The sequence below is a fragment of the Chaetodon auriga genome, chromosome 24 (genome assembly GCF_051107435.1).
Source record: "Chaetodon auriga isolate fChaAug3 chromosome 24, fChaAug3.hap1, whole genome shotgun sequence".
NCBI classification, from domain to species: Eukaryota; Metazoa; Chordata; class Actinopteri; order Chaetodontiformes; family Chaetodontidae; genus Chaetodon; species Chaetodon auriga.
This window is the reverse complement of record NC_135097.1, coordinates 5,326,225-5,354,126: the sequence shown is the minus strand read 5'-3', so window position 1 is coordinate 5,354,126 and position 27,902 is coordinate 5,326,225. Positions and strand designations below refer to the sequence as shown.

The 27,902-nt window shown below is 44.2% G+C and overlaps 3 protein-coding genes across 6 annotated transcripts; all 3 read left to right on the top strand.

Moving 5' to 3' along the window:
• Nucleotides 1–306: 306 nt before the first annotated feature.
• On the top strand, nucleotides 307–6,123 carry LOC143316768 (uncharacterized). 3 transcript variants are annotated; one of them, XM_076724408.1, is made up of 13 exons: nucleotides 307–2,119; nucleotides 2,361–2,393; nucleotides 2,593–2,661; nucleotides 3,213–3,488; nucleotides 3,616–3,921; nucleotides 4,054–4,317; nucleotides 4,505–4,747; nucleotides 5,014–5,118; nucleotides 5,314–5,408; nucleotides 5,540–5,590; nucleotides 5,714–5,776; nucleotides 5,868–5,927; nucleotides 6,077–6,123. In XM_076724408.1, the coding sequence occupies exons 1-11, from the start codon at nucleotides 2,083–2,085 to the stop codon at nucleotides 5,747–5,749; spliced, it is 1,515 nt and encodes a 504-aa protein (XP_076580523.1). In that variant the 5' UTR covers nucleotides 307–2,082; the 3' UTR covers nucleotides 5,750–5,776; nucleotides 5,868–5,927; nucleotides 6,077–6,123. The 3 variants fall into 3 exon arrangements, with proteins under 3 accessions (XP_076580523.1, XP_076580526.1, XP_076580525.1); XM_076724411.1 differs by lacking the exons at nucleotides 5,714–5,776; nucleotides 5,868–5,927; nucleotides 6,077–6,123 and having other exon boundaries at nucleotides 5,014–5,134; nucleotides 5,540–5,564; XM_076724410.1 differs by lacking the exons at nucleotides 5,314–5,408; nucleotides 5,540–5,590; nucleotides 5,714–5,776; nucleotides 5,868–5,927; nucleotides 6,077–6,123 and adding an exon at nucleotides 5,211–5,302.
• LOC143317455 (uncharacterized) lies at nucleotides 6,074–27,564 on the top strand. The gene is made up of 34 exons (XM_076725610.1): nucleotides 6,074–6,122; nucleotides 7,120–7,217; nucleotides 7,356–7,388; nucleotides 7,505–7,771; nucleotides 8,839–9,090; nucleotides 9,178–9,441; nucleotides 9,544–9,807; nucleotides 9,924–10,226; nucleotides 10,716–10,982; nucleotides 11,071–11,334; nucleotides 11,488–11,617; nucleotides 11,831–11,907; nucleotides 12,002–12,052; nucleotides 12,155–12,211; nucleotides 12,316–12,384; nucleotides 12,559–12,678; nucleotides 19,090–19,165; nucleotides 20,186–20,310; nucleotides 20,705–20,752; nucleotides 20,888–21,151; nucleotides 21,732–21,995; nucleotides 22,097–22,375; nucleotides 22,458–22,718; nucleotides 22,807–23,076; nucleotides 24,010–24,282; nucleotides 24,357–24,632; nucleotides 24,790–25,095; nucleotides 25,405–25,671; nucleotides 25,798–26,037; nucleotides 26,225–26,332; nucleotides 26,467–26,482; nucleotides 26,582–26,676; nucleotides 26,826–26,876; nucleotides 27,118–27,564. The coding sequence occupies exons 2-34, from the start codon at nucleotides 7,190–7,192 to the stop codon at nucleotides 27,354–27,356; spliced, it is 5,904 nt and encodes a 1,967-aa protein (XP_076581725.1). The 5' UTR covers nucleotides 6,074–6,122; nucleotides 7,120–7,189; the 3' UTR covers nucleotides 27,357–27,564.
• Nucleotides 12,707–17,849, top strand: LOC143316769 (obscurin-like). 2 transcript variants are annotated; one of them, XM_076724413.1, is made up of 12 exons: nucleotides 12,707–13,601; nucleotides 13,813–13,848; nucleotides 14,315–14,617; nucleotides 14,781–15,044; nucleotides 15,271–15,513; nucleotides 15,727–15,837; nucleotides 15,934–15,949; nucleotides 16,046–16,134; nucleotides 16,234–16,296; nucleotides 16,381–16,443; nucleotides 16,822–16,881; nucleotides 16,979–17,849. In XM_076724413.1, the coding sequence occupies exons 1-12, from the start codon at nucleotides 13,466–13,468 to the stop codon at nucleotides 16,984–16,986; spliced, it is 1,392 nt and encodes a 463-aa protein (XP_076580528.1). In that variant the 5' UTR covers nucleotides 12,707–13,465; the 3' UTR covers nucleotides 16,987–17,849. The 2 variants fall into 2 exon arrangements, with proteins under 2 accessions (XP_076580528.1, XP_076580527.1); XM_076724412.1 differs by having other exon boundaries at nucleotides 12,708–13,601; nucleotides 14,312–14,617.
• Nucleotides 27,565–27,902: the final 338 nt, after the last annotated feature.

Genomic DNA, 27,902 nt, shown 5'->3' with positions numbered 1-27,902 from the left:
CTGGTGTGGTTATAGATGTTGAATATTCCCTAGTCTTACCCTCCAAGTAAAAAAAACAGTCATGAACACAATGATAGCAATCCCATTGAAACAGAATATTTTCATGTTTTCTCAAATGGTGTATGACAATGTTCTCCAAAAAAAGGAATTTATTATATTTATCTACATAAATATCCATATGCATGAAATCAAGGTTTTGGTCATCTACATTCATATTTAAGGTATAGATCTAAATAAGTTTTTGTGTTATGTCTCCATATTTAGGCTGTTTACTATATTAATCACTTAAAACCATTTTTAATATCTCTGTTTGCGCTGAATTCCTTCATTTGAACTGTAAATAATCCACTGAGGTGGCTGATCGGCATTTTCAGAATTTCATTGGCTATTGGAAGCGCCAGTCATCTGCAAAATGGTTGCGATTGGCTCGACGAGAAGGAGGACCCTCTGTTCAATTTTGACTGCTACTGGCCTCTGATTGGTCACATGAGTTGTCATTCGTGAACGTTTCTGGAAGTTTACAGATGATAACCTGAAGAGGAGTCCATGCCTGCTCATTTCAAAGGAGAAAAACTCTTTCTGAGGATTATTACCATGTTTTGGACTAATTATTTTTACTGCAGTGGATTGTTTAAACCTTTGTCGATGTTTCCAGACCGTTTTTGTCGGAGTGTAATGGATGTGTGGATCAGTGAGAGACGTATTTGGTGAGTTGCTCCAGTGTTGTCCATTTTCAAATCGCTTGTTTGTTTACTTTGCCTCCTGCTGTGATTGTGTCTGGAAATGTTTTCATTGATTGATTCCTGAGCATATTAGCTTCCTCGGGGTGTGCAGTATGACTGTAAACGTGAACGCAGCGTTTGTGTAGACAGAAAGAACAATAAAAAACGACTCCTATGGTCCGCCGACGGGCGAGCAAAACTTTATTTATACACACGTGTTCAGACATGTTTACAAAGTGCTTTACGTCAGTCAGTACAGAGAAATTAAAAGGGGAGAAAACACAAATGCTAAGTGCAAGTGAGCATCGCGAACAGGTCCTCAGGTCCTCAGGGGAGACATAAAGTTTTCCCAAATTTCTACTTGATATTTGCTAGACTGTGGACACTAAGGACCCGAGCCGCAAACGTAACTATGCCACACATATGGTTAGTAGAAGTATGTCCAGAGCTGCAGAGACTAACATGTACTGAATAGACAAACAGAGAGGAATGAGTGATGTTGTGGAGGTCACATGATTTCTGAGGCTTCAGAGACATTTCAGTTTCCTTCCTGCTTTGATATGATCACCTGTGGATCAGTCAGTAGTTCTTGATGTTGTTGTAAAGGCTGCTGCATAAAATGGTAAAAGTCTGGAGTTTAAAATCTCTTCAAATAAAGAATTAATAAAGCAACAGCAAGGGGGGGAAAACAACTCTTCTTTTAAATTACATCTAAATCAACTCTGATTATGCAAATATGTGTCATTTGAAAAGTCCCACTCTCTGCTACTTGACTGAAATTTGTCTGTGGATCATTATGGGGCTACATAAGACTGCAACATGACAGTATGTAACAAAGGTGAAGGAGTCTGAGTACTTCCTGAATGTGCTATATATATATATATCTACACACACACACACACACACACACACACACCTTTATTACAGTACAGGCACTGCATACAAAAACAATGTGCATATACTGCATGCCATGAACAAATTAGCAATAAAGTGTTAGTACAGGGTGTGACGTGATTAAATTCAATGGTTTTATGCTCCATGGATGTGCAATCATTACTTCTTTTTTGTTCCATGGCATCAGGACCAGGCACAAACCTTTGCTCAAAAGACGAGCTAATACATAGTTCCACACTCGGCAGGAAGGGTAACGTCAAAGTACACCGCTGTCAAAGCCACAAGAGTAGTTTGAGCTTTGTGGGAGGGTGTGTTCAGGAGGAGAAGTGTGAGTAACAGTTGTGCTCTCACACTTATACACACTTATACACACTTATACACACATATACACTTGCACTTATCTGCAGCATTACTTTTGATACAACGTAGAACGTTTTCTCATGAGCAGAGCAGCAGGTCGCTGAAGATGGGGCACGCTCGGCTGTGTGTTCTGGGCTTAATCTGTGAGTACAGCGCTGGTTTCATGCATGTTTTTGTATCAACATGCTGGTTTGGAGGCATGAACTTGGTGGCTGATGTGGCTTTTATCGCTTTTTTTTTATTTTCTATATTTCATCAGCATCTTACAGGATGCCGTCACAGCGCTGTGTGATACTGTGGATTGATAGTAGCCAGTAATGAAACTCCAGCTGGATTTTAAATGTCTTTACTGATTGTCTGATGAAGTTTTAATCTTTATTTTAGTGCTGAGTACACTCCTCTGCGGACATGCTGAAGGTGACCGTTTGAATTTTTCACTTGCTGTATCACTCCTGGTCACTTCCTCTTTTTGCATTTCTGTTTTACCGATACGTATCATTTCACTCCGTGTATCAGTACAAATTCATACCAAAGAGTCTTATATGCATGTGAATGAAAGGAGACATGTTGCTGATGCCAAGCTGTATTTTTATTGATGAACGTTACCTTCATACAGGGGAGGATTATGATGAAGAGAGTGCTGAGGATCGTCCTGATTATTCTGATGTGGAGAAAAGACCAACAGGTGATTCAGTTAGTTACAACAGTCAGTCAGTCAGTCAGTAACTCTATTACTCTGTATGTACTGTATGTATGAGTGGTGAAGTCACTCTTAAAGGGCCAGTGCGTAGGATTTAGTGGCGTCTAATGGTGAGATTCTAGATTGCAAACAGCTCAAACGGCAACTGAATCTGGATCCGGCTCAGATTGTCAACTGGCGGTCCGCTGCTCGCCGCATTCCCATCCGGTCCACAGAATATTAATGAATTCAGAAATGAGGCTGGTCTCCCTCTGTAGATAAGAGCTCAATCTAAAACACAGCGATCTTCATCTACCCCTTAAATCTTACGGGCTGGTCCTTTGACCGTATCTGGCAGGTCTGCGTTACGTATTCATGAGCGATGCTGGCGTGATCATCGTGTTTGACACCGGGCAGACGGTATCAGTCATGTCATATACCAGTCTTGTTTTTAGGCTCTGAAACTTTAACCTTAAAGTCTGTGTTGTGGATTTAATGTTTTGTCGTTCTTTATATCCTCGCTGGGAATCCTCCAACATCAACAACCGGAAACAAAGCTGTCGCGACTCTGCAACCAAACTGGCCGTGCATGTACAAAGGAGAGAGGGTCACTCTGAGATGTGAGATCAAGCCTGGAGGAGACAAGAAGTGGGAGTACCACTGGACAACAGACAGCTCAAATAAGCCTTCATATTACCCTCATTTAAGTGAAGTCAGTATTAGTTATGCATACGTATCCCACAGTGGATTATACAGCTGTATGGGCAGAGTGAAAGGTGATCCGTGGTTTTCAACAGGCTGGAGTGAACCCGTCAGACTGACCGTATCAGAGAGTAAGTCACAGCACGCTGAGTGCACTTCATTAAAAGGCTGTTTTAGTTCACACGTGTTCTTAAAGGAAACCCTCATGTTATCTATCATCACCGCACGTTTTCATTCTGAAAAATCTTTTCCCAACAGAACCGCAGTCCGTCCTCACCGTGTCTCCGTCATGGCTGAGTCCCGGAGACTCCGTGACTCTGAACTGTGAGGTTGACCATCTGTCTCCAGGGTGGAGGTTCTACTGGTATAAGGCTGTTCCCAACCTGTCGGGTGACCTCCTGTCCTACAGCTATGAGCTGCTGCCCGGCAGCAGCAACGGGACCGAGCCGAAGTCCTTCATTGTTCGTGGACAGACGGGCACAGCAGGATATGTGTGCAGAGCTGGAAGAGGAGACCCGGTGTGTTACACTTACCCAAGTCACCCTCAGTTTGTCTTCTCTGGAGGTCAGTTTGTTTCCCTCATGCTTTTGCCTACGTTGTCAACGCAGCTCATCTTACTGCTTATATTGATTGTTTTTGCAGGAAATGCGCTCGTCACTGCGCTCTGTTTGACACGCCATTGATGTTGTTTTTCAGATTCTCATTCGCCGTCTCTCACAGTGAGTCCTGACAGCGTCCAGCACTTCACCTCTGACTCTGTCTCGCTGATCTGTGAAGGAAACTCCACACAGTGGAGAGTGATGAAGTTTACCAGGAACAGTTTGTCGTCCTACTTGTCCCACTGTCTCGCCATGACGGGATCCACATGCAGCCTGTACGTTTCCAGGGACACCGAGGCAGTGTACTGGTGTGAGTCTGGATTGGGAGAGTTCAGCAACGCTGTCAACATCACTGCACAGCGTAAGGTTTCATTACGTTGTCTTTTCCCTTTAAAAACCCTGTTTCAGCATGTGCTACTGTAGATGTTGTGTACATCCACAGTTCTCTGCCGCGTGGCCTCTTTAACCAGCTGCTCAAAGCGTCATTCTGAAGTTTGTCAACCAGCTGATCTTTGACTGAAGCCTCATGTTCTTTGATTGTTTTACAGACACAGATATTATCCTGCTGAGCCCCGTCCGCCCTGTGCACGAGGGACGTCCTGTTAGTCTTGGCTGCAAATTAAGAAGACGACAGTTTGTGTCCGTCGTGTTTTTCTATCGAAATGACAAAGTCGTTCAAAACGATACCAGCTGGGAGCTAAAAATCCCTGCGGCGTCGAAGTCCGATGAGGGCGTCTACAGGTGTGAGCACTCACGAGAAGTGTCGCCACAGAGCTGGATGTCCGTAAAGGGTGTGTAGGATTCAGAGAAATGTCTTTAATGTAGCTCAGAAGAGTCAAACCAAACACCGGCTCCAGAGTGTCATGGCCGCTGTTGGCCGGTTCAGTTGGCTGTAATCTCCGAGCGCTCCACTAGATGCCACTGAATCTCATGCAAACAGAGTAAAGTAAAAGTAAAGTAATGGTAAGAGTAGTCACTGTGAGAAATGACTTTGTAACTTTTAAAAAAGTGTTGTGTAAGTTCGTTAACAGTGATTTGTAATTATGTATCATCTCAGATTCCCGGCCTGAACGCTCTTCGTTTCCTGTGCCGCTCATTGTCGGGCTGGTTTGTGCTCTTCTTCTTCTCATTCTTCTGCTCCTTTCGTACAGACTGGCCAAAGGTGAGACTCATTAGACGTTTTATTCTTTAATTATTCAATGCAGTACAATAACTTACAATACAACCAAGTAACGACAAATGTCTTTTTCACAGATTTGTGTGTCAGCAGGTTGGTGCAACACACTCCACCCTCATTTTGAACGTAACAGCGGGTCGCTCTGTCTTCCTTATTAAATGTATTTGCTGCATGTAATAGGCCCGTCCAGTCTGAGGGCACCAATCAGGGCTCTGACGATCGTACGATCAACCAGGATGAGGCTCAGCATGAAAGATACTGTACTCTGCTCCAAGGTAAGCACTGAAGCTAATCTATATATTCTCACCTTTCAAAGACACATTTTACAGGATCAGAAGATGTTTTATGAGCATCAAACAATGAAAAAGATGACTTTGACTGTGGCTTGATTTTCACTGCTCTGTAGGTGACGCTCATCTCTACGCATCCGTCCGAGGCTCTGAAGACCCTGGAAATGGTACAGTTTATACCCTAAATTACACATGAGCTTTCTTTTCTTAAAACAAGGAGGTTTGGCAGCAGGGGACTGATTCCAAGTAACTTATATAAAATCCTGACAGTAAAAACATTTATATCTCAGATGCAGATGGATTCCAGGATGTCACATATTCTGTGATTGAACTTAAAAACTTTAGAGAGAAGGGTGAGTACTCCCAGCATCTACAATACATCAAAGATAGAGATGTTTCAGACTGCAATGCTAAAAAAAAAAACGGTCTTGATCATCTCAACAGGGAAGCGGCCTGAACCAGAGGAGGACCACGACTACACCGAAGTGAAGCTGGGAGCTGCAGGTACAGTCAAATCCGACGTGTGCGTCACATTATTCCTGTGGAGGTCAGTGTGGATCAGCGTGCAGCAACCAAAAAAACAAGGCATGTTAGCTGAGGAGTGTGGCGATGACAAACAGGTGATTTCTGCTCTGCTCTGGCTTCTGTTTCAGACGGTCTGCACGCCCGACCGCCGCCATGAAGGCAAGAGAAGCAAAGGTGAGTGACGTCTGTGCTCTCCCGCAGTCGTCGTCATTCGCTGCCGCTCGTCGTCGCTCTGAACGCCTCTCTGTTAACAGGGAACTCGCCTCCTGCAGCGACTGATGAAACTGTTGTGAAGTCAAACCAGGAGCAGCTCTGCAGTGACTCATTGTGCAGATATTCAGCGCTTCAAAGCCAGAACAACGTGTCAGGAAGCACCCCGTCACCTCGAATAAGCGCGTGTTTATTGTGGTTTTCGTCGTATGATGATTTTATGCATTAATAAATTTTTATATTTTTTTTTCTGCAGTAAGGTGTCAGTTGTTTTTTTTACTTGCTTTTTTTGACTGGACAGCACAGGAGGACTTTTCATGTCCCTTGATGTCTCTGTATGTCTCATCAACTTTTACTCTTTCGTTTTGCAGTTTCTTACAGTGTGTGTTTCAGTTTTGGAAACTGATTTCGGTCATCCACTGAGGGGGGGTGGGGGGTGGGCTCACTTCTGTCCACTGGGGCTCGAGCTCAGTCACTTCCTGTGTGTGAAGACGTGATCGAGTCTGAAACCGGTTTGATCACATTTAATATCAGGAAGGAAACTGAAATGTCCATTTCTACAAAACCTCACAAATCATGTGACCATCGTGTTTGGCACTTCCAGACACTCCCTGAATTTCTGAATTTATCCAAATCGATGGCAAATTTGTGATTTGTAATATTGTGCTATATTCATTAAATTGGCTTGATTTGGCTGACATGCATGGGACAGGAGGGTCGTCCATACAGAGGCTCTGACCATGTCCACATTCTAAGGACTAGATCTAATGAGATCATGCATCCAGCTTATGTCTTGTGTATGTTCACAGAACATGCAGTGTTTTCAGATCCAGTTTTGTCTAAAAGGGAAGGAAGCACAGTCAGACTGGACAAAGAAGAAGAAGAAGAAGTTGGAGAAAGCTGCAACATTCATGAATGGAGTCTCTTGTTCCCCCACATTTCCTTTGTTCATTCGGTGCAGCTGCCGTCTTGAGCTTTCTCTTCCCGTAAAGTCGAAGGAGTTCTCAGAAGTGTCGGCGCTTGGTTGGACGATGGCGCACGCTTTGCTCTGCGTCCTCTGTGAGTATCACTGACTTCCTCTGTTTAAATCATAGCTGCCGTTGATAAAACAGTTGCTTTTAGACGCCTGTGGTTGTTATATATTTGATAGTTTCTGTCCGTTCGATGTGTCTGATGAGGTTTAAAACTTCATTTTAGGGCTGAATCTCCTCTACTGTGGACATGCTCAAGGTAATCATATGGTTTTCTTTATTCTTAAACTCTCACTCAGCATCACTCTTTCAAACAGCCTCTTTCCTTTCGGTGTATTTATCATTTCACTCTGCACATCTTGCGTTGGTGTCTAGATTCTCTGCTGACCATCGAGCCAAACTGGTCCACTTTTTTCACTGGCGAGTCTGTGACATTCACATGTGACATGAGGGACGGAAGAGACACTGACTGGTATTGTGCAATCATGAAGGATGGTCAACAAATCAACCCCAGCAACCCAAAAAAGAACCTTACAGTGCAGCCTCTGGCTAGAGGCGACAGCGGTGAATACCAGTGCTTTGGACATCAGGGCTTATACTCTTTTTTAATAGAAAGCAACACAGTCTCTCTGACTGTTTCAGGTGAGCCATCAAAGCTTGACCAACATGACCAAACCACTAAAAGCACTCAATATAGTGAGCGAATGGAGTTTAATGGTGTGAGGACTAGTTGAGAGGCAGAAACCTGAATGTGCTGGTCTTTATGTTAAATTCATACGTTGTTCCTATCATCATCAGCTCACCTGCTGGTGTGTCACCTCTCTGTTCTGTTCTTTTCACACCTACATGAGGCAAAACGTGACTCCCGCTGTGCTTTCTGCAAGAATGTGTGAAGATGCATCACGATGCGCGCAGAGATGTGATTTTCTACAAATGCGTTTATGCACCAAAGCGACTGAAGGAGAGGCAGGCATCACAAATCTGAAATACTTTCCCTCCATCGAACATGGGAGTAAAAATATTTTACTGCACAGTTCATGTAGAAGTCCTGAGAATGAAAAAAAGAAAAAAAAAAAAACTTAAATAATCGAAAGCAGCAGTTATGGCTTTTTTTCTTCTTCTTAAAATCAAAGGTTTTTTTTTAATCCTCCTGCAGTTAGTTTTAGGAAAGTTTGGCTTAAAATAGCTACTTTCTTAAAACAATCAATGCCGACCATCGCGGACTTTGTCGTCCTTTAAACCGGTGATTCTCATCTGGTCTGGCTTCGGGACCCACCATCACCTCTTAATGATAAGCCGCGACCCAAATCTGGGAGAAAGACGGCGCTCCGCTGCATAAAAAATCCCCTTCAAAATAAAAGCACATGATATATATATATATATATTTTTTTTTTCCTTAACATTTTTTCATACCCGGGCAAAGACCCACCTTTGGGTCGCGACCCACCAGTTGAGAAACACTGCTCCAGGGCACCTCAGGCTTTGGTGCGGTACAGGACAACACATTTTAGAAATGAACCCGTCTTAATGTTTCCAGTGTGAGCGATATTCCTTATAAATGACCAGTCAGGCGTTAAACGGCGCAGGTGAGTGTGGAAACGAGGACACGCACTCATTCATTAAGGGAAGAATTTACCTCTAAATGTGTGACAGACAGAAATCTCTCGTCCTGACGTGTTCACTTCACTGAGCCGACGTGTGTTAAACAGACAGAGACGTGATCCTGGAGCATCCCGCGCCCCCTTTGTACGAGGGAGAGACGGTGACTCTGCGCTGTCGGCATCGGACTCAGGGCATAAAGAAGAGCGCTGCTTTCTACAGGGACGGATCACTGCTCGAAGAGTCACGGATCGCGTCGAGAAACACGGCTGAGATCAGGATCGGACTGCTGTCGGGCGGGAGCGCGTACACGTGCGCGTTCGACGAGGACGAATCAGAAGCGGTGAAGCTGAAAGTGGAGAGTGAGTGGCTTTTCGTCCCAGACTCTCAAAATTCACGCTGTGACTGTGATAATCACCATTTCTGTGTCTTTGCTCTGGATTAAGCAGCTGATAGACCGGTGGCCGAACTGAGAAGAGACAGATCGCACCTCTCAGTAGGGGACAATGTGACCCTGAGCTGCTCTGTCAGCCCCCCATCATCTGGCTGGAAATACTTCTGGTACAGAGGCAAGAAAACCTCTGAACCCCTGACGGCACAAGACGCCGTTTTCCTGTCTGATGAAGCAATCCGTGTCTCACGGGGAGGGGTCTACTGGTGCAGAGGAGGAAGAGGAGACCCGGTTTACTACACAGAGTTCAGCGTTGCCATCGGTACTGACGATACTGGCAAACACACAGTACACAACAATACGTTTTGTATCGCTGGTGATGACCGATTAAGGCTTTTTTTTGTGTGTGTGTCCTCTTGAGCAGTCACTTACAGGGCTGCCGTGACCCTGCAGCCCGCCTGGCCTGAGATATACCACGGAGAGACGGTCACCCTGTCATGTGAAATTAAGGATGGAGAAGATGCTGAGTGGGAGTACGAATGGGCCGCACCCAGCTCATACACACCTCAAAAAAGCAAATATATGATCAGATACGCTCACAATGGAGACTACAGGTGTATGGGCACAATGAGAGGTGACAGGTTTTCCACAGAGTGGAGCGATGCCTTCACACTGACGCTGTCTTACAGTAAGTCCTGTGAATGGGGAATGCTAAAAGCTGTTTTTGGTGGTTAGATATCTGGAGATGGGTAGAGACCACATGATCCCTCGTGACATGTTTTCATTCTGGGAAAATTTCAACAGATAAACCAAAGGCTGACCTCGCCGTGTCTCCACTCTGGCTGAGTCCCGGAGACTCAGTGACTCTGAGCTGTGAGGTTGAGCATCCGTCTGCAGGGTGGAGGTTCTACTGGTACAAGGTCGTTCCCAAACTGCCAGACAACTCCTACAGCTATGAGCTGCTGCCCGGCAGCAGCAACGGGACCCAGCAGAGGTCCTACATTGTTCATGGACAGACGGGCACAGCGGGATTCAAGTGCCGAGCAGGAAGAGGAGACCCGGTGTATTACACCTTCTACAGTGACTTTAAGTTTGTCTGGTCTGGAGGTGGGTTTGCTTTGGCTCCTCCATGTGGGAAAAATGGACTTATTGTAGTGACCCTGTGACATTTTCTTTCACACCGAGTCAAACGTCCCCCCCCCCCCCCCATATGCTCCTTCCTTCATTGTCCATTTCCTCTTTCTTCTTTAAATGCAGGACTTTTAGTGCTAAAGGGACATTTGTTCATTTTGGCATCGCTGCTGTTAAATAAACGTACCTTGTGGTACTTTTACATCCAACAGTTCTCTCCAAAATGCGTTGTATGCACCAATTATACCCTCCTCTCGATGCCAGCTTGCTCTCTTTAATCACTGTTACTTACTAAATTTACTAATTTACTTCCCTTCCAGAGTGGACAAATGCTATTTGCCAATGGCATAAATATTCACTCAACAATTAAAATGACTAAATCCACATGAAACCTTAATATTTATCTCTATAATATGAGCTCTGTTGCGTTATGGTGTTTTCAGTCTTACTTCTTGTGTTTTCCAGAGTGTCATTCAGGGCCGTCTCTCACAGTGAGTCCTGACAGAGCGCAGCACTTCATCAAAGACTCGTTGACGCTGAGCTGTGAGGGAAACTCCTCCCGGTGGAGAGTGATCTGGTTTCCTAAATCCGGCTACTCGGGGTTCTGTTCCTCCTGGGGGATCATGGCCGGATCCACATGCAACACCCACAGATCACGGAACATTGATGGAGTGTATTGGTGTGAGTCTGATGCAGGGCGGTTCAGCAACGCAGTCAACATCACAGGACAGTGTGAGTTACGATATAATCATCAATCAACGACCTGCTGGCAGTTACACTTACGCTCCAGTTAACTTCATGTTCTTTCATCTCTTTGCAGACGGCAGTATGATCCTGGTGAGCCCCGTCCACCCCGTGGCCGAGGGACATCCTGTCACCCTGAGCTGCAAGCTGAAGTCCGAAAATGCTCTTTCCAACGTGGTTTTCTATAAAAACAACCTAGTCGTCCAAAATGATACCAGAACGGAGCTGACGATCCCTGCGGCGTCGAAGGCGGACGAAGGCCTTTACAAATGCAGAGGAAAAGCTTCGCCGCAAAATTTGATGGGCTGGACGTCACCAGACAGCTGGATGTCAGTGAAATGTGAGTTTGTTTAAAGCAGCACTTTTGGTGCGTTTCCATTTATCGTCTCTGCCCTGGATCAGCCGGTCTGGATCATTTCTCGCTCAGGCCTGGCATGACCTTTGCCCTCTGCGTGCCGTGTAAACAGATATTAATGTGAGTTGTTGGTTGTAGCTGCGTCCAGCCCTCACAGCGCTCCGCTCCCTGTGCCGCTGATTGTCGGGACGGTTTGTGGAGCTTTGCTGGTTGTTCTCCTGCTGCTGCTTCTGTACCGCTACACAAAGTCAAGAGGTGAGAAGCTTCTCTGCTACGAGACTGATTGACATGTACTACAGTAACAATAGTACAGTCTGCAGTACAGAACCACATAACAGCAAATGTCTTTTTTTTTTTTTTACAGAATCGTGTTTAATCAGGTTGGTACGACTCTCTCTTCTCTCATTCTCCAAATAACAGCAGCACATCATACGTTCTTTATGAAACCCTCTGTATTCACTGCATGTTTTCACCCCCCCACAAGGTCTCAGAGCACCAATCAGGACTCTGCTGCAGACCACATGATCAACCAGGACAAAGAGTACACTTCTGTCGACGGTCAGCCTCAATTCTGAGTCACATCAGTAATTTATGGAAATCATATTGTGGGATTAAAATGATTAATCTGACCTTGATTTTCACTGCTCTGTAGATTATGCTTGTCTCTATGAAATGGTGAAAGGCCCTAAAGAAGCTGAAACTGGTACAGTATATGTCTTTTGTTCATCTTTTAACACGGCGCAGTTAGAAATACTAGAATATTGTGATTTTAAAGTAACTGATGAAAAAAAAATCTGTATTTCAGATGAACCCAATGACATCACATATTCTTTGATTCATCTCAAACACATCGTTAATAAAGGTGAGCCCTCGATGTCACGTGGTGAGAGTTACACGCAGTAGTTGAGATGCATTTGTACCCGGATGAAGTTCAGGAAGTTGTCTTTTCTTGCTTTCATCTAACAGGGATGAATAACGAACCAGAGGAGAGCGCTGTTTACTCAAATATGAAGATAGGATCAGCTGCAGGTACAGGTACAACAGACTTTGGACTCAATAGAAATATAGAATAAATGTTGTATTGGGTTCTGTGCTGCTGCCTAAAGTGCACTTTTTGAGTATTAGCACAAGCTGTAACGTAAAACTGTAAAACTATCACTATCAGTGTAAACTGACGAAAATAAAACAAACGAATCTCTCCGTTTGTAGGAAAATCGAATGCTGAAGTGGTTTATTCAGAAGTCAGACCAGGAACAGCTCGTGGTAATGACGCAGTGATTAACGTGGGACTGGGATTGGTCACCGTCATGATTCATTGTACACGTAGTTAAATGGGAGTAAAATGTCATGAAGAATCATTAATTCTGGAATAAACCTAAATCTCTTTCCTCTGCTTCTCTTCCAGATGATTGAAGAGATCTGTGACAAAACCAACTGACAACATGAAAAACTCTTAAAGCCTTTTGTCTGTTTACTCTTTGCCACTTGAACGCGCTCGAGTTTCACTGTGATGACTGTGCTGTCTGAATTCATGCTGTCACAACAACACGTCCCTGAATGTGCGAAGAGGAACTGCGACGTTGAGTTTCATTCACTCATGCTGACGAGTTGTGGCTTCTTCTGTGGTTGTAGTCGCAAAAAATAACCTTTGCAACACAACGGGGGGGAAAATGAAGAAATAGAGTAGATGGTTTGTTCAGTTCATTAAAGGATTTGTGCGTCTGAGCTCCTGTGAGGTCGAACAGAAAGCGTTCATTGTGCTTATTGTGATGCAACAGATGAATCCTGATCTTCCTCTTGTGGGACTCGTGCTCAGATTGAGCATCGCCGGAAAGGTCAGGCCAAGAATGACAAAGACCTCCAGCTGTTATGATGGATTTAAACCTCTGTGCCTGTCCAACACTGTCCAAAAATAAAAAATAAAAAATAAAATGCCATCGTGCCTTTCACATGTTGTTTTCACTTTGATGTCTCATGCAAACTTTAGCACATCACTGTTTTTTAGGAAGTGAACGCATCACAGTAATTGCAATTGTGTCAGCTCGGTGATAAAGGGAAGGAAGGAGAGCCGGGCTGTTTCTGGGAAAAAAAAAACTGCCCAAATGAGCTCATACCGATGCTGATATGCATCTTCTTTTCTCCCGCAGTTTGCTCGAAGTGTTGCTCATATCCTCTCAAGCTTTCAAGAGCGGCGGAGCGGCTGCTGGACGTGAGGATGGGACGCACTTTGCTCTGTGTGCTGGGGTTTTCCTGTGAGTACGTCTGTCTTTAAAGTTTCTCAGAGAGTTTCAAGAGAGTGAACTTCAGTCGGTGATGTTTGGAGCCAACATCTGTTCGCTCATCACAGACAGCTGTGACACTCAACTGTCTCACTGCGCTTCATGTGTTTTATATACGCCGTGTTTTTGTCTTAGCTGGTAACCGGAGGGACTGTGTGATTGATGGTATCGGTCTTTATTTCAGTGCTGAACACGTTCATCCGCTGTGAACATGCCACAGGTAACTGCACCATCTTCCATCTTGCTTTCCGTCCTTCTGTTTAATCACTTCAGATGAATCGATGCCTCACTCTTAACTGCATCATCTTTCAGTGTGTACCAAGAGCTTAGGAGTGCTAACTTGCACATCTTCCCCAAGCAGAACTTCGTTTTTCTAGTTTGTAGATTTTATTCTAGTTGTATGTTTGTGTCTGGTTGTAGATGCTTACCTGAGCCACATGCTGACCTCTCACGTAGCAATAAAAATGTGTACCGCTGTGCACACACGCTCGCACACACATATATATGCAACCACATCCAGCGGATTATTCTGTGTATAGTAACATAACCACAAGCATTACTCACAGTTACACCCGCAGTGTATATTTACACTCTGTAAGAGCTGCACGGCGCTCTGCCTGAAGGGTGTAATACATGTTTGGCTGCAGACCTACAGCCATTCATTCTGTGAAATCTCTTTCCAGCAGATAAAATCAAACCTAACCTCACCGTGTCTCCGTCATGGCTGAGTCCCGGCGACTCCGTAACACTCACCTGCAGCGTTAAAGACCCGTCTGCGGGATGGCGGTTCTTCTGGTATAGGGCTGCAACCAAACGCTCGAGCAGCTCCAGGAGTTATGAGCTGCTGCCCGGCAGCAGCGACGGCACTGAGCAGGACTCCTTCATCGTTCGTGGACAGACAGGCACAGCGGGATATAAGTGCAGAGCTAGAGGGGGAGACCCAGTGAATTACACTGATTATAGTCAACCAAAGATTGTCTGGTCCGGAGGTCAGTTTGCTCCTTTTTTAAATGTGCATGCACACACAGCAAAGGCCACTTCACAGCAAAAGAACAAAGATGTCAGGAGGCGACCTGTTAAAAATCCTGATGATACATATAAAGAGGTTAGATTTTCACTATCAACCCCTTCATTCAGCGTCGTTTTTTCCAGATTCCCGCTCAGCGTCAGTCAAAGTGAATCCTGACAGAGCGCAGCTCTTCTTCCTCGAGTCCGTCTCGCTGACCTGTGAGGGGAACTCGGACGACTGGACGGTGAGGAGGTATTCAGAAGCAGGCCATCTGTCGAACTGCTCGACCTGGGGAACGATGAAGGGATCCACGTGCAGCGTCCACACGCATAAGAACAAAACAACAGTGTACTGGTGTGAGACCGGCTCAGGTCAATTCAGCAATGCAGTCAACATCACTGTGCAGCGTGAGGACTTTTTAAAATATTTAACATCTTATATTTGAACTGCATTACCAATGCAGTGAATACAGCAATGCTACTGCTCATGTGTCTGCATCAAATCATCCGTTAAAACTGTTATTTTACCAATGAACCTCTCATTTTGTTCATCAAAAACTGTTAAAAAGATGTTTAAAAGGGCGATTTTTTGTTAAGCATCTGCAGCTGAAACTCGATATTCTTTGTTTTCCAGGCAGCGATATCATCCTGGTGTCCCCCGTCCGTCCTGTGACTGAGGGAGACTCTGTGACTCTCAGCTGCCAACCGAGGACGGGAGCGTTAGTCTCCAACGTGTCTTTCTATCGGAACGGAGACCTCGTCCAGAACAACAGCAGAGCGGAGCTGAAGATCTCAGCGGCGTCAAAGTCGGACGAAGGCTTTTACATGTGTGAACACTCAGGACGCGAGTCGCCGCAGAGCTGGGTGGCAGTAAAATGTGAGTATGAATATATATTGTTTTAATATTCACCAAATTAAATGAGAAAGTTCATGGGTGAGCGTGAATTTCTGTAAGCATGCTGGTGTGTATGTTCTGTTTTATCTGTATTTAAATCATGTATGTGCTTGCGTGTTTGCGTATGAAGTAAATGCTGCATGTGTGGGTGTATAGTGTTGGGTATTAATACTTTGTCTTTTTAAAATACTGCAGTATCCAGGCTGGAAAGCTCTCCCTTCCCTCTGCCGTTGATCATTGGGTTGATTTGTGGAGTTTTGCTGATTCTTGTCCTGCTGCTGTCGTGTTGCTGCGTAAAGAAAAAGGGTGAGACCTCGTCCGTCTGATGTTTGATGGATTAGACTCTGAATACTGAAGATCATCAATGGATTCTGACGCAACAACAAATGTCTTTTTTTACAGATCCATTCGATTCCAGGTCGGTGCAAAGCTCTCCTCTCTAAAACTAAACAGCACTATTAAATTTACTGTTCTTACTAAGTTTTTAACCACGTTTTTTCCTGTATTTTTTTAGTACTCAGAGAACCAATCAGGGCTCTGCTCTGGATCAAGGAAAGACCCACAGTCAAACTCAGCCTGAAGCGCACTCGTCTCATCTTCATGGTCCTGATCTTATTATATAAAACTCTCACTTTCTGATTTCCAAACACGAGGACAGAATGACTAAGGACTGAGTGAAGTTAAGAAAAATGTGTCTTTCAGATGCGGATGAATCCAGCGACATCACGTACTCTCTGCTCCAGCTCAAAAACATTAGAAATACAGGTGAGTCCTGAAGATGCAAGCAGCACGCGCTATAGTTAAGAGCTGCGTTTTCAGGCCGTTTCATGCATCTGATCATCTGAACAGGACAGCATTTCTCACCTGAGGAGAGCACCGTTTACTCCAACCTGAAGAAAGGATCAGCTGCAGGTAAAGCCACTGACAAAAGTCCGTCCAGTATTCTGTATTTAAAGCAGGGAATGTGAGTGAAAATGACCCTGGAGGTGACTGGGGGTCTGCACATGGTTCAGATAATCTCAGGTTGGTACCACACACCACCACCGGGGGTCAGCAGAGTGAGAGGTTGTTGTGTAGCAGCTTTTAACCTTTATCTTGAATGATATTGTTGTAACCCGTGGATTGTTTCAGCCCGTCTCACCTTCTGCGTGTGCATCACTTACGTCATGGATGTGCTGTGTGGTTGCTCTGAGCGCTGAGGGTTTTATAGTAGCGTCTGTCTGTCAGTTCAGCGTCTGTTTACTGTAATCTGGGATGTTTCTCGTAAACTGACTGTCTCTTCATTCATAGGGAAATTGTCTTCTGCGGGGACGGATGAAACTGTTTATTCTGAAGTCAACCTAGCTCTCGGTAATATTGCTGCCGTGTAACGTGCATGTTGTGATTTGTGCCTTTAATGAGAAGCAGCTGAGTCTTAAATAACCTTTTGTCTCTGCTTTTCTTTCAGGTCCTTAAAGAGAAGTGTATTACTTTCTCAAAGACACTATAATGAACTTAACTTCATCTTTTCAAAGTGGACTGATACTGCATGTACTTTGTACCTGGAGCTTATTTTGGACTTTCTAAATCTTCACCTTTCACCACTGCCCTGTGTACAAGTCTTGATAGCAGACTGCCTTTACAGAGTCCACAGGAAGTCAACCCACGTTTTCTTCCTGATTAAGACTGAGCGTCTATGAATGAAGAGTTTGCAAAGCCCGTTGTCATGGATATATGAATAAAATTCACTTTTTTCCAGCTGTGAGCTGCTTCACTGTTTCGACAGCACACTCCAAAATCATTTTCTTTAAGTGAGCACACTGACTGTTTTGATTCTTTGGTCACTTTTTCAATGTGAACACAACATGTACTCAAAACCTGCGTGGAATGAATATATGAAGTGGATTTCTGTCATACTGCTTCAAACATTTTCATACCTTTCATTTAAATACAAAAGAAATCCTCTTTTGTCTCTTGTTAAGGTGAATTTCCGCCACCTCAAGCAGCAGCAGCAGCAGTCGTCCAAACCAAAGTGCGAAAGCGTGCTAGCTGTGGTGTCAGCACTATCTACATTTGGCTATCACGGCAGCACATCGCTGTATGTGTTAAAGAGGAACTGACGAGCTGTGACTTGGCTTGTTGCTTCTCTAATTGGCAGTAAATAGAATCAGATACACCTCAGAGAGAACTTACACAACAGTGTGTTTCAGGGTTTTTGTGATAGTCATCTTATCTTTTTTCATTCAGTTGCTAATGAAAAACATGTCAATTTCAAACATATTTAATAACTGGTAACTGTTGTTTGAAAGGTCTAACTTGGACCAACTTTATATAAAATAATATAATGTCAAATAAAGCCCTTATATCTTCATATCTCAGTTTTTCAATCTTTAGATATTTATTGTCATTTTGCTCGAGGTCCGTGGAGAGAAGTGCATCATCGGCAAAAAAACAAGACAAAAAATATACTCATGTTTAAGCATTCTTGGCCGTAAAAAAGACGGCCAACCTGCGGGGCTGAAACATGAAGCTGACGTGGAAGTGCCAACAAATGCAGTTCCTCAAATGGCCACTTGAGGCTGCCTCCAAAAGCGAGCCACTCCCCATAGACCCCCATATTAAAATGCCCAACTTAACAGCAGAAATAAACATGTTAACAGCCTGATTCAATTGTTGTTTAAATTATATTAGAGCTTTAAGTTGTGCCTAATTATGGGCATGGCCGCTTTGAGTGACAGCTAGCCGGTAGGTTTTAACAACCAGGCTCCCTTCAGAAGATGTGTTTGTATCTTGATCTCAGCACAAACTGCAGGGTTGCTTTGCTTTTGTATGGATGCATTTGTTTTATAATTATTTCAGTGTTCTTGTCACACAGCACGGGTCAGCAGGGTTAGGCCCGTGTGTGAAATTAGGCTCCGCCTCGGGTGTTCTCGTGTCTTCACTTTCCTAACTGAGCTACCAGCTTATTTATATCTTTACTGAACACGACTGACCTCGTTATTTCATTTTGGGCTTGCTGTGGTGAAAGTGAGGAAACATCTTAAGAGTTTCACTTCCTAAATGATTCAGGTAGGAAATCAATAAAGTGCAAAATAACTGAAATGTCTATCCATGTGTCGCATACATTTTGAAAAACAGGTTGAGATTGAACTTCTTTAAACATCTGCTTCAGAACAGATGTGTCATTTATGTAAGATAAAACACTTCTCAGTGTTTGAGATTGTGAAATTGATTTTAGCCATCGTCTTCCTCATTAAACAGACACCACCAGAGAGTTGCATTCACAGCCTCATTAATGGCCACTGTTTTTATTGCTGATATTCATTGATATTGGACGCTATAACTGCATTATATTTTCATTGCACAGCTGTTTATATATAGAAAGTAATTTGTTGTATGTAGAAATACAGCGTCTGGTGATCTGATGACGACACTGTTTAAACATGTAAACTAACTCTGCAGATGTGAAAAGGAAGTGAAGGTTAATCATCTCAGATTGAACTCTAAATTCAGTTTATTTAGGCGACTGAGCCCTGCAATTGCGCGATGCTGTCCTCCGTCCATCGGGGGGCGCTGTAGCTCTGAGACTCGTGGCGCTTCAGTTCCGTTCTGTGGTGAGGGAGCAGGTAGGCGACGCTGCGGTCAGAGAAACCAGGTGGGCACAGGGGGGATGTACGCACCAGTAATAATATTCAAGCGGTGTATTGGCTTGTTTCTCTCAGGCTTCATTGACAAAAACTATTTAATGTTTGTTATCTAAATTATTTAAAGCGCTTTTTTAAGCGAAAATCGGCACCCAGCGCGATTTCTCTATGTTTTATGACGTTTACGTGAAGTTTAAGTTAAGAGAGAGAGGAAAAAAGTGAAGTTTTGGCAGAGCGCTAGCTCATTTCTATTTAGGAGATCATTCAAATTTAGCCTAAAATTAACGTTACCGCTTCCTGTGTTTGTGCAGCAGAAGTTCACATTACGCAACCGCACCCTAACTTCTCTGCACGAAGCATCACGGACAACACCGATGTTTCCCACTCAGATTTCAGTTTTCAGATTTGGTTCGCCTTATATTTTGGGTAAAAATGCATCTTTAATGCAGCAACTTTTCATTTTATTACTTTTTACTTTCACTGACGATGTTTTCCTCCTGTCTCACCTCCTCCCTTGAGTTGCATTGTGACACCTGTGTGACCTGAGCCGCTCACACGGATGGATTTACTGATAAAAACAACCTTGGAAGCAACGATTCTACACTGTGCTCTGTTTGGATCTCAGTGACAAAACGGTCATGAATTTATCCAACATGCCAATGTGAGATTAATGTCAAACACTGAATCCACAAGACGCCTTTTAATCAGCTGAGAAGAGGGAACATGAGAGCTGAGTTTTTCATGATTTGTCATTTAAAAAAAAAAAAAAAAAAAAAAATCATCTTCAAACTGTCAAATCAAATCTTCATCTTTCAGGTCACTTAACACCAAGAACTCTGTAATCTTGGATTTGTAGATTTCACTGTATTTCATGTGATCATTATTTTCCCTCTCGTGGTTTTTTTCGTGCACCACCATGATCGATACTGTATCCTGCAAACTGTCCAGCGGTTATTCGCGGTAAATATCTAATATGCAGGGGCCATGTGATGTCTTGTGTAAGCCTAAATATGTCAAAATGATGTGGTCAGATGCTTTGCAGCAGTGAAAGGAGGAAGCAGAGTTGGGCTAAAGGCAGCGTCGGTCTGCCTGTTTGTCAGAGCGTCGACGCTGGACGTGAGGATGAGGCCATCAACGCGCTGTGTGTCGACTTTCTGTGAGTTCATCAGCAGCTTTCCTTCTCTGAATGACACACGTGACGAAATCCTCTGTTTTACATATATATATACACACATATTATTGTGCAATTACCTAATTTAGCAATCTCTATTCTTTATGCTGTCTGTGTATTATGTACATTGCTGATTTTATTTAGCTTTTTTTATTTTGAATCTTTTTTTTTTTAATCTATTGTTGATTTCATCTTGCATCTCTTTTTAATTGCCTGCTTTGTTCTACTTCTTCTGTTTTTTACCTCTTTTTATCCTGCTGCTGTAGCCGTTTCCCCAGCGTGGGAACGATAGCGCCTTATCTTATCTTAACACAGTGTGAGAGGTTGCTCACTACCTGTTTGAGTTCAGTCCCTTTGATAACATCTGATGTGCTGTCAGTCTTTATTACAGTGCTGAATACGCTCCTCCACGGTGGACACGCTCAAGGTGATTGATTTCTTTTCTGTGTTCGTCCGTTAAAGATGAGTCTCCGCGGGCTGTGTCACCTCTAGCCATCATAAAACTTCAGGCTCGTGTGTGTTGTTTTGACTGAGCACTGTGCGTGTTTGTGCTGCTTTCTAGATGCTGAGCTGACCCTCCAACCCAACTTGGCCAGTTTCTTTAGTGGAGAGTCTGTTACCTTCACATGTGACATGAAAGTGGGGGCGATCACAGACTGGTATTACAGACTCACCCAGAACGGTCGACAAATTGCCTCCTTCAGCACAAACAACTTGTTCTCGCTTAAACTGACGGCTCACTCGAGTGGCAGTTATCAGTGCGTCGGTCGCAAGAACTCGGCAGACTTAGAAAAACAGAGCAATAATGTCACTCTGACTGTATCAGGTAAGATACTGAATACACCACCAATGTCTCTGCAGCCGTGTTGAGATAATGGCTGCACCATTGCAGACATAATCGACAGAGTAGTAGAAAAAGATTCAAGCAAGCCAAAAACTGCATTTCCTCAAATAGCCGCTTGAGGCTGCCTCCAGAAGTGAGTCAGTCCCCATAGACCCCCAGATTAAAATGCCTGTCAGTACCAAAAATATGAAAAGAATGTGTTTGCTCTTTTAGTGGACTCTGGTGGCTTCACCTCTCGTAGACGTGATCACCTAATTTGCGTCGAGTTCATCTATTTGCCTCACACTTAATGACTCTAACGTGGCTAACGCAACCAGCTGTCGTCTGCATTGCATTTGAACCAAAAGTCATCTTTTTGTGCGTGGTGTCGGTTTTATAAGACGAATTTCCGCTACTCATTTCTGTTTCTTGCCATGAATGCGTCCCTGCATACTAGTTATGTGCACCCCTGTCCTACAAGAGCAATACTCCAAATACTGCAGTAACGTAGCGAGCTAATAAGTATTCTGAGACACGCGCTTTATAAAAACTGTGTCCTGTTCCGTATATTCTAACCAAACAGCGCGCAGACCGAAGGCCACGCTGACAGCAGACAGGAAATCTATCCCAGAAGGGAGCACTGTGACGCTGCACTGTTCGGTGGGAGGCTCTGCCGGCTGGACGTACGAATGGTTCAAACGTACCCCAAACTCTGACGAAGCTTTGCTTGGAACAGAAAGCTCCTTCAGCATCTCACGGCACGGCCTCTACTGGTGCCGGGGAAGTAGAGGAAAAACCCCGGCTTTCCTCACAGAGGACAGTGATGTGTTGCGCCTTGAGATAACTTGTGAGTTTAGCGACTTTTATTTTTATTTATGCAGCGTGCAGTCATGATATTCCTCTGTTGGCTTTTTGTCTCCATTTGATTGTGAACTGTGTGTTAAACAGTGTCCGTCAGGGCCTCCGTGACCATACAGCAGCAGAAGTGGACTCATATATTCAGCGGTGAGGAAATTGCTGTGATGTGTGAGATCGAGGGGGGAGGAGGAGGAGACGCTGGGTGGGAGTACGAATGGAGGACGGACAGCTCAAACACACCGGCAGCACACAGGGAGTACAGGATCGGCAGCGCTTCTCCTTTCCACAGTGGACAGTACTGGTGTAAAGGTAGACGGGACTCGTACTCCTCAACAGAGTGGAGCGAGGCCTTCCAGCTGACGGTGTTACGTGAGTCAGATTGCCTTTCATTCATAGTGTGTCATGTTTTTTGGTCCACCTTTGAAAAACTTTTTTCACAAACATTTTTCAGCACGTAAACCCACAGCTGAGCTCAGGGGGACGAGCGCATTAGTTGGCGGAACACTCACCTGCTCTGTGGAGGACCCTGCTGAGTGGAAATACTACTGGTTCAGACGTCCCACAGTCTTTTCTGAGAGTGAGATCACCGGAGATGGCGGACCAGATAGCACGATGGTTGTCTCAGAAGAAGGCATCTACCACTGCAGAGCAGGGAGAGGAAGCCCAAGTTTCTTCACAGAGGACAGCCGTGCAGTCGTTATTGAGAAAAGAGGTGAGAGTTAGTGCCGAATTTGGAGCAAGACAGCAGAAATAAAGCTTTAAGTGCCCTCTGTTTCATCTCTGTTTTTATTTGTGAGCAGTTTCTGAAAAGGCTGTCGTGTCCCTGAAACCCAACGGGTCTCTGATCTTCGCTGGTGAGGCGATCACTGTCAGGTGTGAGGTTAATGGAGGCGGCGAGTGGGAGTACGAGTGGAGCACACCCGACTCAAACGCACTCCCAGCTCACAGTGAATGGAGGATCAGCAGTGCCGCGGTGTCCCACAGCGGAAACTACAGGTGCATGGGCAAACTCAAATCGAACTGGTATTCGTCGACGGAGTGGAGCGAGGTCATGGCGCTGACTGTTTCACGTGAGTTGAGCTGTGCGCCGTCACGCCGTTCGTGCTCGGTTTGTCGTTTCCTGTCGCTGAGATTTCTGCTGTGGTAATTATTGGCATGTTGTTGAGAGGATGCATGTTTCTTCTGCATTATCACACCATCGCTGAGTACGCTGCACAGATATTCAGAGCAGTGACTGATTGAAGATTTCTTTGGTGAAAGTATGTGTTGCAGTGCTGCAGAAGATCCACAACTAGTTATTAAAAACGTATTTACAGTTACTGATTACCTCATTAAAAAGTAACTAAATTACTGATTTTCTGCAAATTCAATTAATAAACGATTGAAGTAAAATAACCACGTGATTATTATCATGTTTTGAATTAAATACTTAAAAACTGAAAAGTACTTACTCCATTTCCTCCTTTAACTTAGAATCTATGCGCAAATTTTCAATAAAGTATTTGACAAAATATAAAATATCAGTGTCTAAAATCTAAAATGGTGAAAGGAAAACACTTTTCAACTGTAGCTGCAGACAGAATAACCCGACCTTCTGAGTCTGATCATTGCGTAAGTGGTAAATGATAAAACAGTTCCCTTCATGCATGTTCAGAGGACTGAGTAGTTTGACTCTGTTTCAAAATGCAGAAGTTACTTCTTAGTGTCCAGAAATGGGTGATTTATTTTTGCAATTGCCGTTTTAGATTTTCACCATTGTTCTTTATTACTTGCTGTTACATTTCTTGACACCAGCTGCGTGTATTTACTGTGTTTTGGTGTTCTTCTCCATTTTGTTCGGTGTCATCATAATCTGGTGTAATACGCCGTTCGTCTGCTTTCATGCTGAAACTATGTTTGCAGCATTTCTTCCTCAAACCGGTGAAGACATTTTCTTAATTTGCGTTCGTCCATGTGCGCTGAGCTCTGCAGTAACGAGCTTTTTCACGTTCTGAACTGCACAGCCCACAGACCGAAGGCTAACCTGAGCGCTGAAAGCGGATCCTTTCCAGCAGGGGGCAGTGTGACCCTGACCTGCTCCGTGAGCCCGTCATCATCTGGGTGGGAATACTTCTGGTACAGAGGACACAAAAGCTCCGAACGCCTGGCACAAGGTGCTGCTCTCTCAACTTGGCAAGTCAGTGTTTCTCGCGGAGGCCTGTACTGGTGCCGAGGAGGAAGAGGAGACCCAGTTTACTACACAGAGTTCAGTGATCCAGTCAGCGTCAACGCCGTTGGTGAGTGTGCTTCGACATGATGTTTCCCATTTGCCATTCTTGTGTCTTTATTGGTGACTTTTGAACGTCGACAGCCACAAACCGGGCCGTCCTGACCCTGCGGCCCAACTGGCCGAAGATTTACAGCGAAGAGGCCGTCAGCCTAAGATGTGACGTCCAGGGAGAAGACGCTGAGTGGGAGTATGAATGGGCAACGACCAGCTCATATAAACCTCCAAACCAGAAAGAATACAGGATTAGTTCTGTTTCTCTGTTAAACGGAGGGGAATACTGGTGTAAAGGCCGACTGGAAAGGTCCCAACACGGCTCAACAGCGTGGAGTAGTAACTTCGCTCTGATGGTGTATAATGGTAAGTCCTATCACATTTCATTTCCACTGATAAAAGCCTTCAAGTCTGGGTAGAAAGTGTATTTTAAGTGTTAAATGTGTAGTGTCTGAGCATTGCAGAGAACCCACTAACAAGACCGCAGACATGTTTTCATCCTGAGAAAATCGCTTCTCAACAGATAAACCGAAGCCCGTCCTCAAGGCGTCTCCGCTCTGGCTGAGCTCTGGAGACTCGGTGACTCTGAGCTGCGAGGTGGAGCATCCATCTGCAGGGTGGAGGTTCTACTGGTATAAGGCTGTTCCCAACCTGTCGGACGACTCCTACACCTATGAGCCGCTTCCTGACAGCAGCAGCAGAGGGACTGAACAGGGTTCCTACACTGTTCGTGGACAGACGGGCTCAGCAGGATATGTGTGCAGAGCTGGAAGAGGAGACCCGATGTATTACACTCATTACAGTCAACCTGAATTTGTCTTCTCTGGAGGTGGGTTTGCTTGGTTCTACCATCATTCCCTCAGTAAATGTCATCATCTGTGTCTGTGAAGTGTCTTGTTTGTTACCAACAAAGTACTTTATTGTGCACATTCATGCCCCCAGTGGTGGAAATGTACTGAGTTAAAGGACCAGTGTGTAAGATTTGTGGGGATCTACTGGCAGAAATTATAATAGTCGCAAGTGTGTTTTCATTAGCGTATAATCAACTATCACCAAAATGACATAAACACCATAAACCCAAAGTCTTTTCAGTATCTGCATTGTTTGTTTTACTCCTCATTCATGTTGTTTTTTTCAGATTTACATTCAGAAGCGTCTCTCACAGTGAGTCCTGACAGAGTGCAGCACTTCACCTCCGACCATGTTTCACTGCGCTGTGAGAGAAACTCCACCCGGTGGAGAGTGATGAGGCTTACGGAGAACAGCTACGCGTCAGGCTGCTCTCACTGGGGGACAATGAGCGGATCCACATGCAGCATTCCCAGCCATGGGCCGAGCAGCGCGGTGTACTGGTGTGAGTCCGAATCAGGAGAGCTCAGCAGTGCTGTCAACATCACCGGAGCTGGTAGGGTTCCATCCCATTTCTTCTTGCGTGCGTTGACCATTTCAGTATGTGACTGCATAGAATTATATTTGCATTGGACACAAGCTGAAATTTTCATGATCTTGTTACTATTTAATGGTTTTACAGATGATATTATCCTGGTGAGTCCTGTCCATTCTGTGGCCGAGGGAGAGTTTGTTTCTCTTGGTTGCCAGTTGAAGACAGAGCAACCGCTTTCCAATGTCACTTTCTACAAAAATGAACAAGTCATCCAAAGCGACGCCAGCGCGATGCTGAACATCTCCGCTGCCTCAAAGTCAGATGAAGGCTTCTACAAGTGTCAGCACTCAGGAAGCGTGTCGTCGGAGAGCTGGCTGTCGGTGAGATGTGAGTATGGCTCATCCAGCTTTTTATATGTGCTACAACAGCCTGAGTTTTAACAGATTTCAGAGAAGTGAAACATTGAGGTTTTATCTTTCGTCTGCATCAATAACAGCACGTAACATTCAGTCATCGTTTAGTGATCTTACACTTTCATACATGAAGTTAATTAAGAATCTTTCGTGTATCGCAGCGTCCAGCTCTCCCTCTCCTGCGTCGTTGATCGTCGGGCTGGTTTTTGGCATCTTACTGGTTCTTCTCCTGCCACTGCTGCTGCTCTGTTGGTACAAAAAGTTAAATGGTGAGACCTTTTCCCGTTCATTTTGGATAAATGACCGTCTGCTTATGAAAACCCACCGAGGGATTCTGATGCGGTCGTTCAGTTTGCAGAAACCAAATCATGTGAAGTAATCATTTTCTAATTCTTTTTCGCAGCCACATTTTGTCACAGGTTCGTACAAAACGTCTCATAACAACACACAACTTACACATGTATTTATTTTTTTAACATATGACCACTTATGTTCAGTGCTTTTACTTCGTGTTTCAGGCCTGTCCAGTCACAGAGAACCAATCAGAGCTCTGCGACAGTCCAAAATGTCCGCAAAGAAGAAAATGAAGAGCAGATATACTCTCTTCTCCAGGGTCAGTCCTCTTCAACGCTTCATGTTTTTCATAGTAATAACAGCACAATACCTGTGTTTCAGACTGAACACTGTCAGACTAAATACAGTACAGTCATGCACATGAGGGGACTAATCTGACTTTGTCTGGATTTTTTTTCCGGCCTGTAGGTGATGTTTGTGTCTACGACACAATCAGTGGCGGTGGAATCACTGAAAGTGGTACAGTATAAACTCTGATTCATGCAGAGCAGTCCAAAATGATATGATCTACACAGATTGATTGTTCAGGGATAGTTTCCCCCCATCCAGACACAGCAGTGAGGCCAACCACTGGTGCTGGCCGGCTCACAGGCCACGTTTTAAGTCATCCCAAAGGTGTTGGATGGGGTTGAAGTCAGGGCTCTGTGCACTCCAGTCAGCTTCTTCCGCAGCTTGAATTTTTATCGCGTTGTTTTAACAGGAATATGTGACGATCCAGCAGACAGCTGTGAATACGGTAACATGAATCTCGATTCAGGTACAAACACACTATTTACAACCAGATGTCAGTCCCACCTCGTCATATTCAAACGAGTGGTCAGGAGCCCTCGTGTCACCGTTTCATCAGTTGTATTTGTTACGATTTTGCAGATTCATAAAGAGAAGTGCATCGTCAGCGAACGAGTGGACAAGGACGTGAAGAACAACGTTCATGTTTGAGCTGTTTTCTGCAACTGCTGCCCTCCAAACATCAGATGCACACTGATTTACACTGTTTGATGGGGGATCATTTGCAGGAATGTTAATTCTGTTATGTTGGATATAATTCCCTGTTGATATCTGCTGGATTTGCTTTTATATCTATATTCATTCTAGATATTTTTCATTATGTATATTTTTTGTGGCAGTAATATAGTCATTTTGTAGGTTAGATGGCGTGGATCTATGTATGTGTCTTTTGTGTTTGTAACTTAGGTTGCATTTTTGGTTATGTCAATATTATTGTTTGTTTGGTTTTGAGTGTTTTACTGTATTTATAAAATTTGACCATCAATAAAATGTCACCTTCTTTCACACATTTAGCCTAAATGGTAAAATCACTGAAACATCACAAACATCTGCTGTCGGTTCTACTTTTTGGGGAATTGCGTCTAAAATGATGCACAAGACATGAAGAATACTTCCATTTGATGGAATGGTGTAGTCATAAAAACAGAGTATTTGCACACAATACCCAGTGTATGAGATGCTTTAATTACATCACAC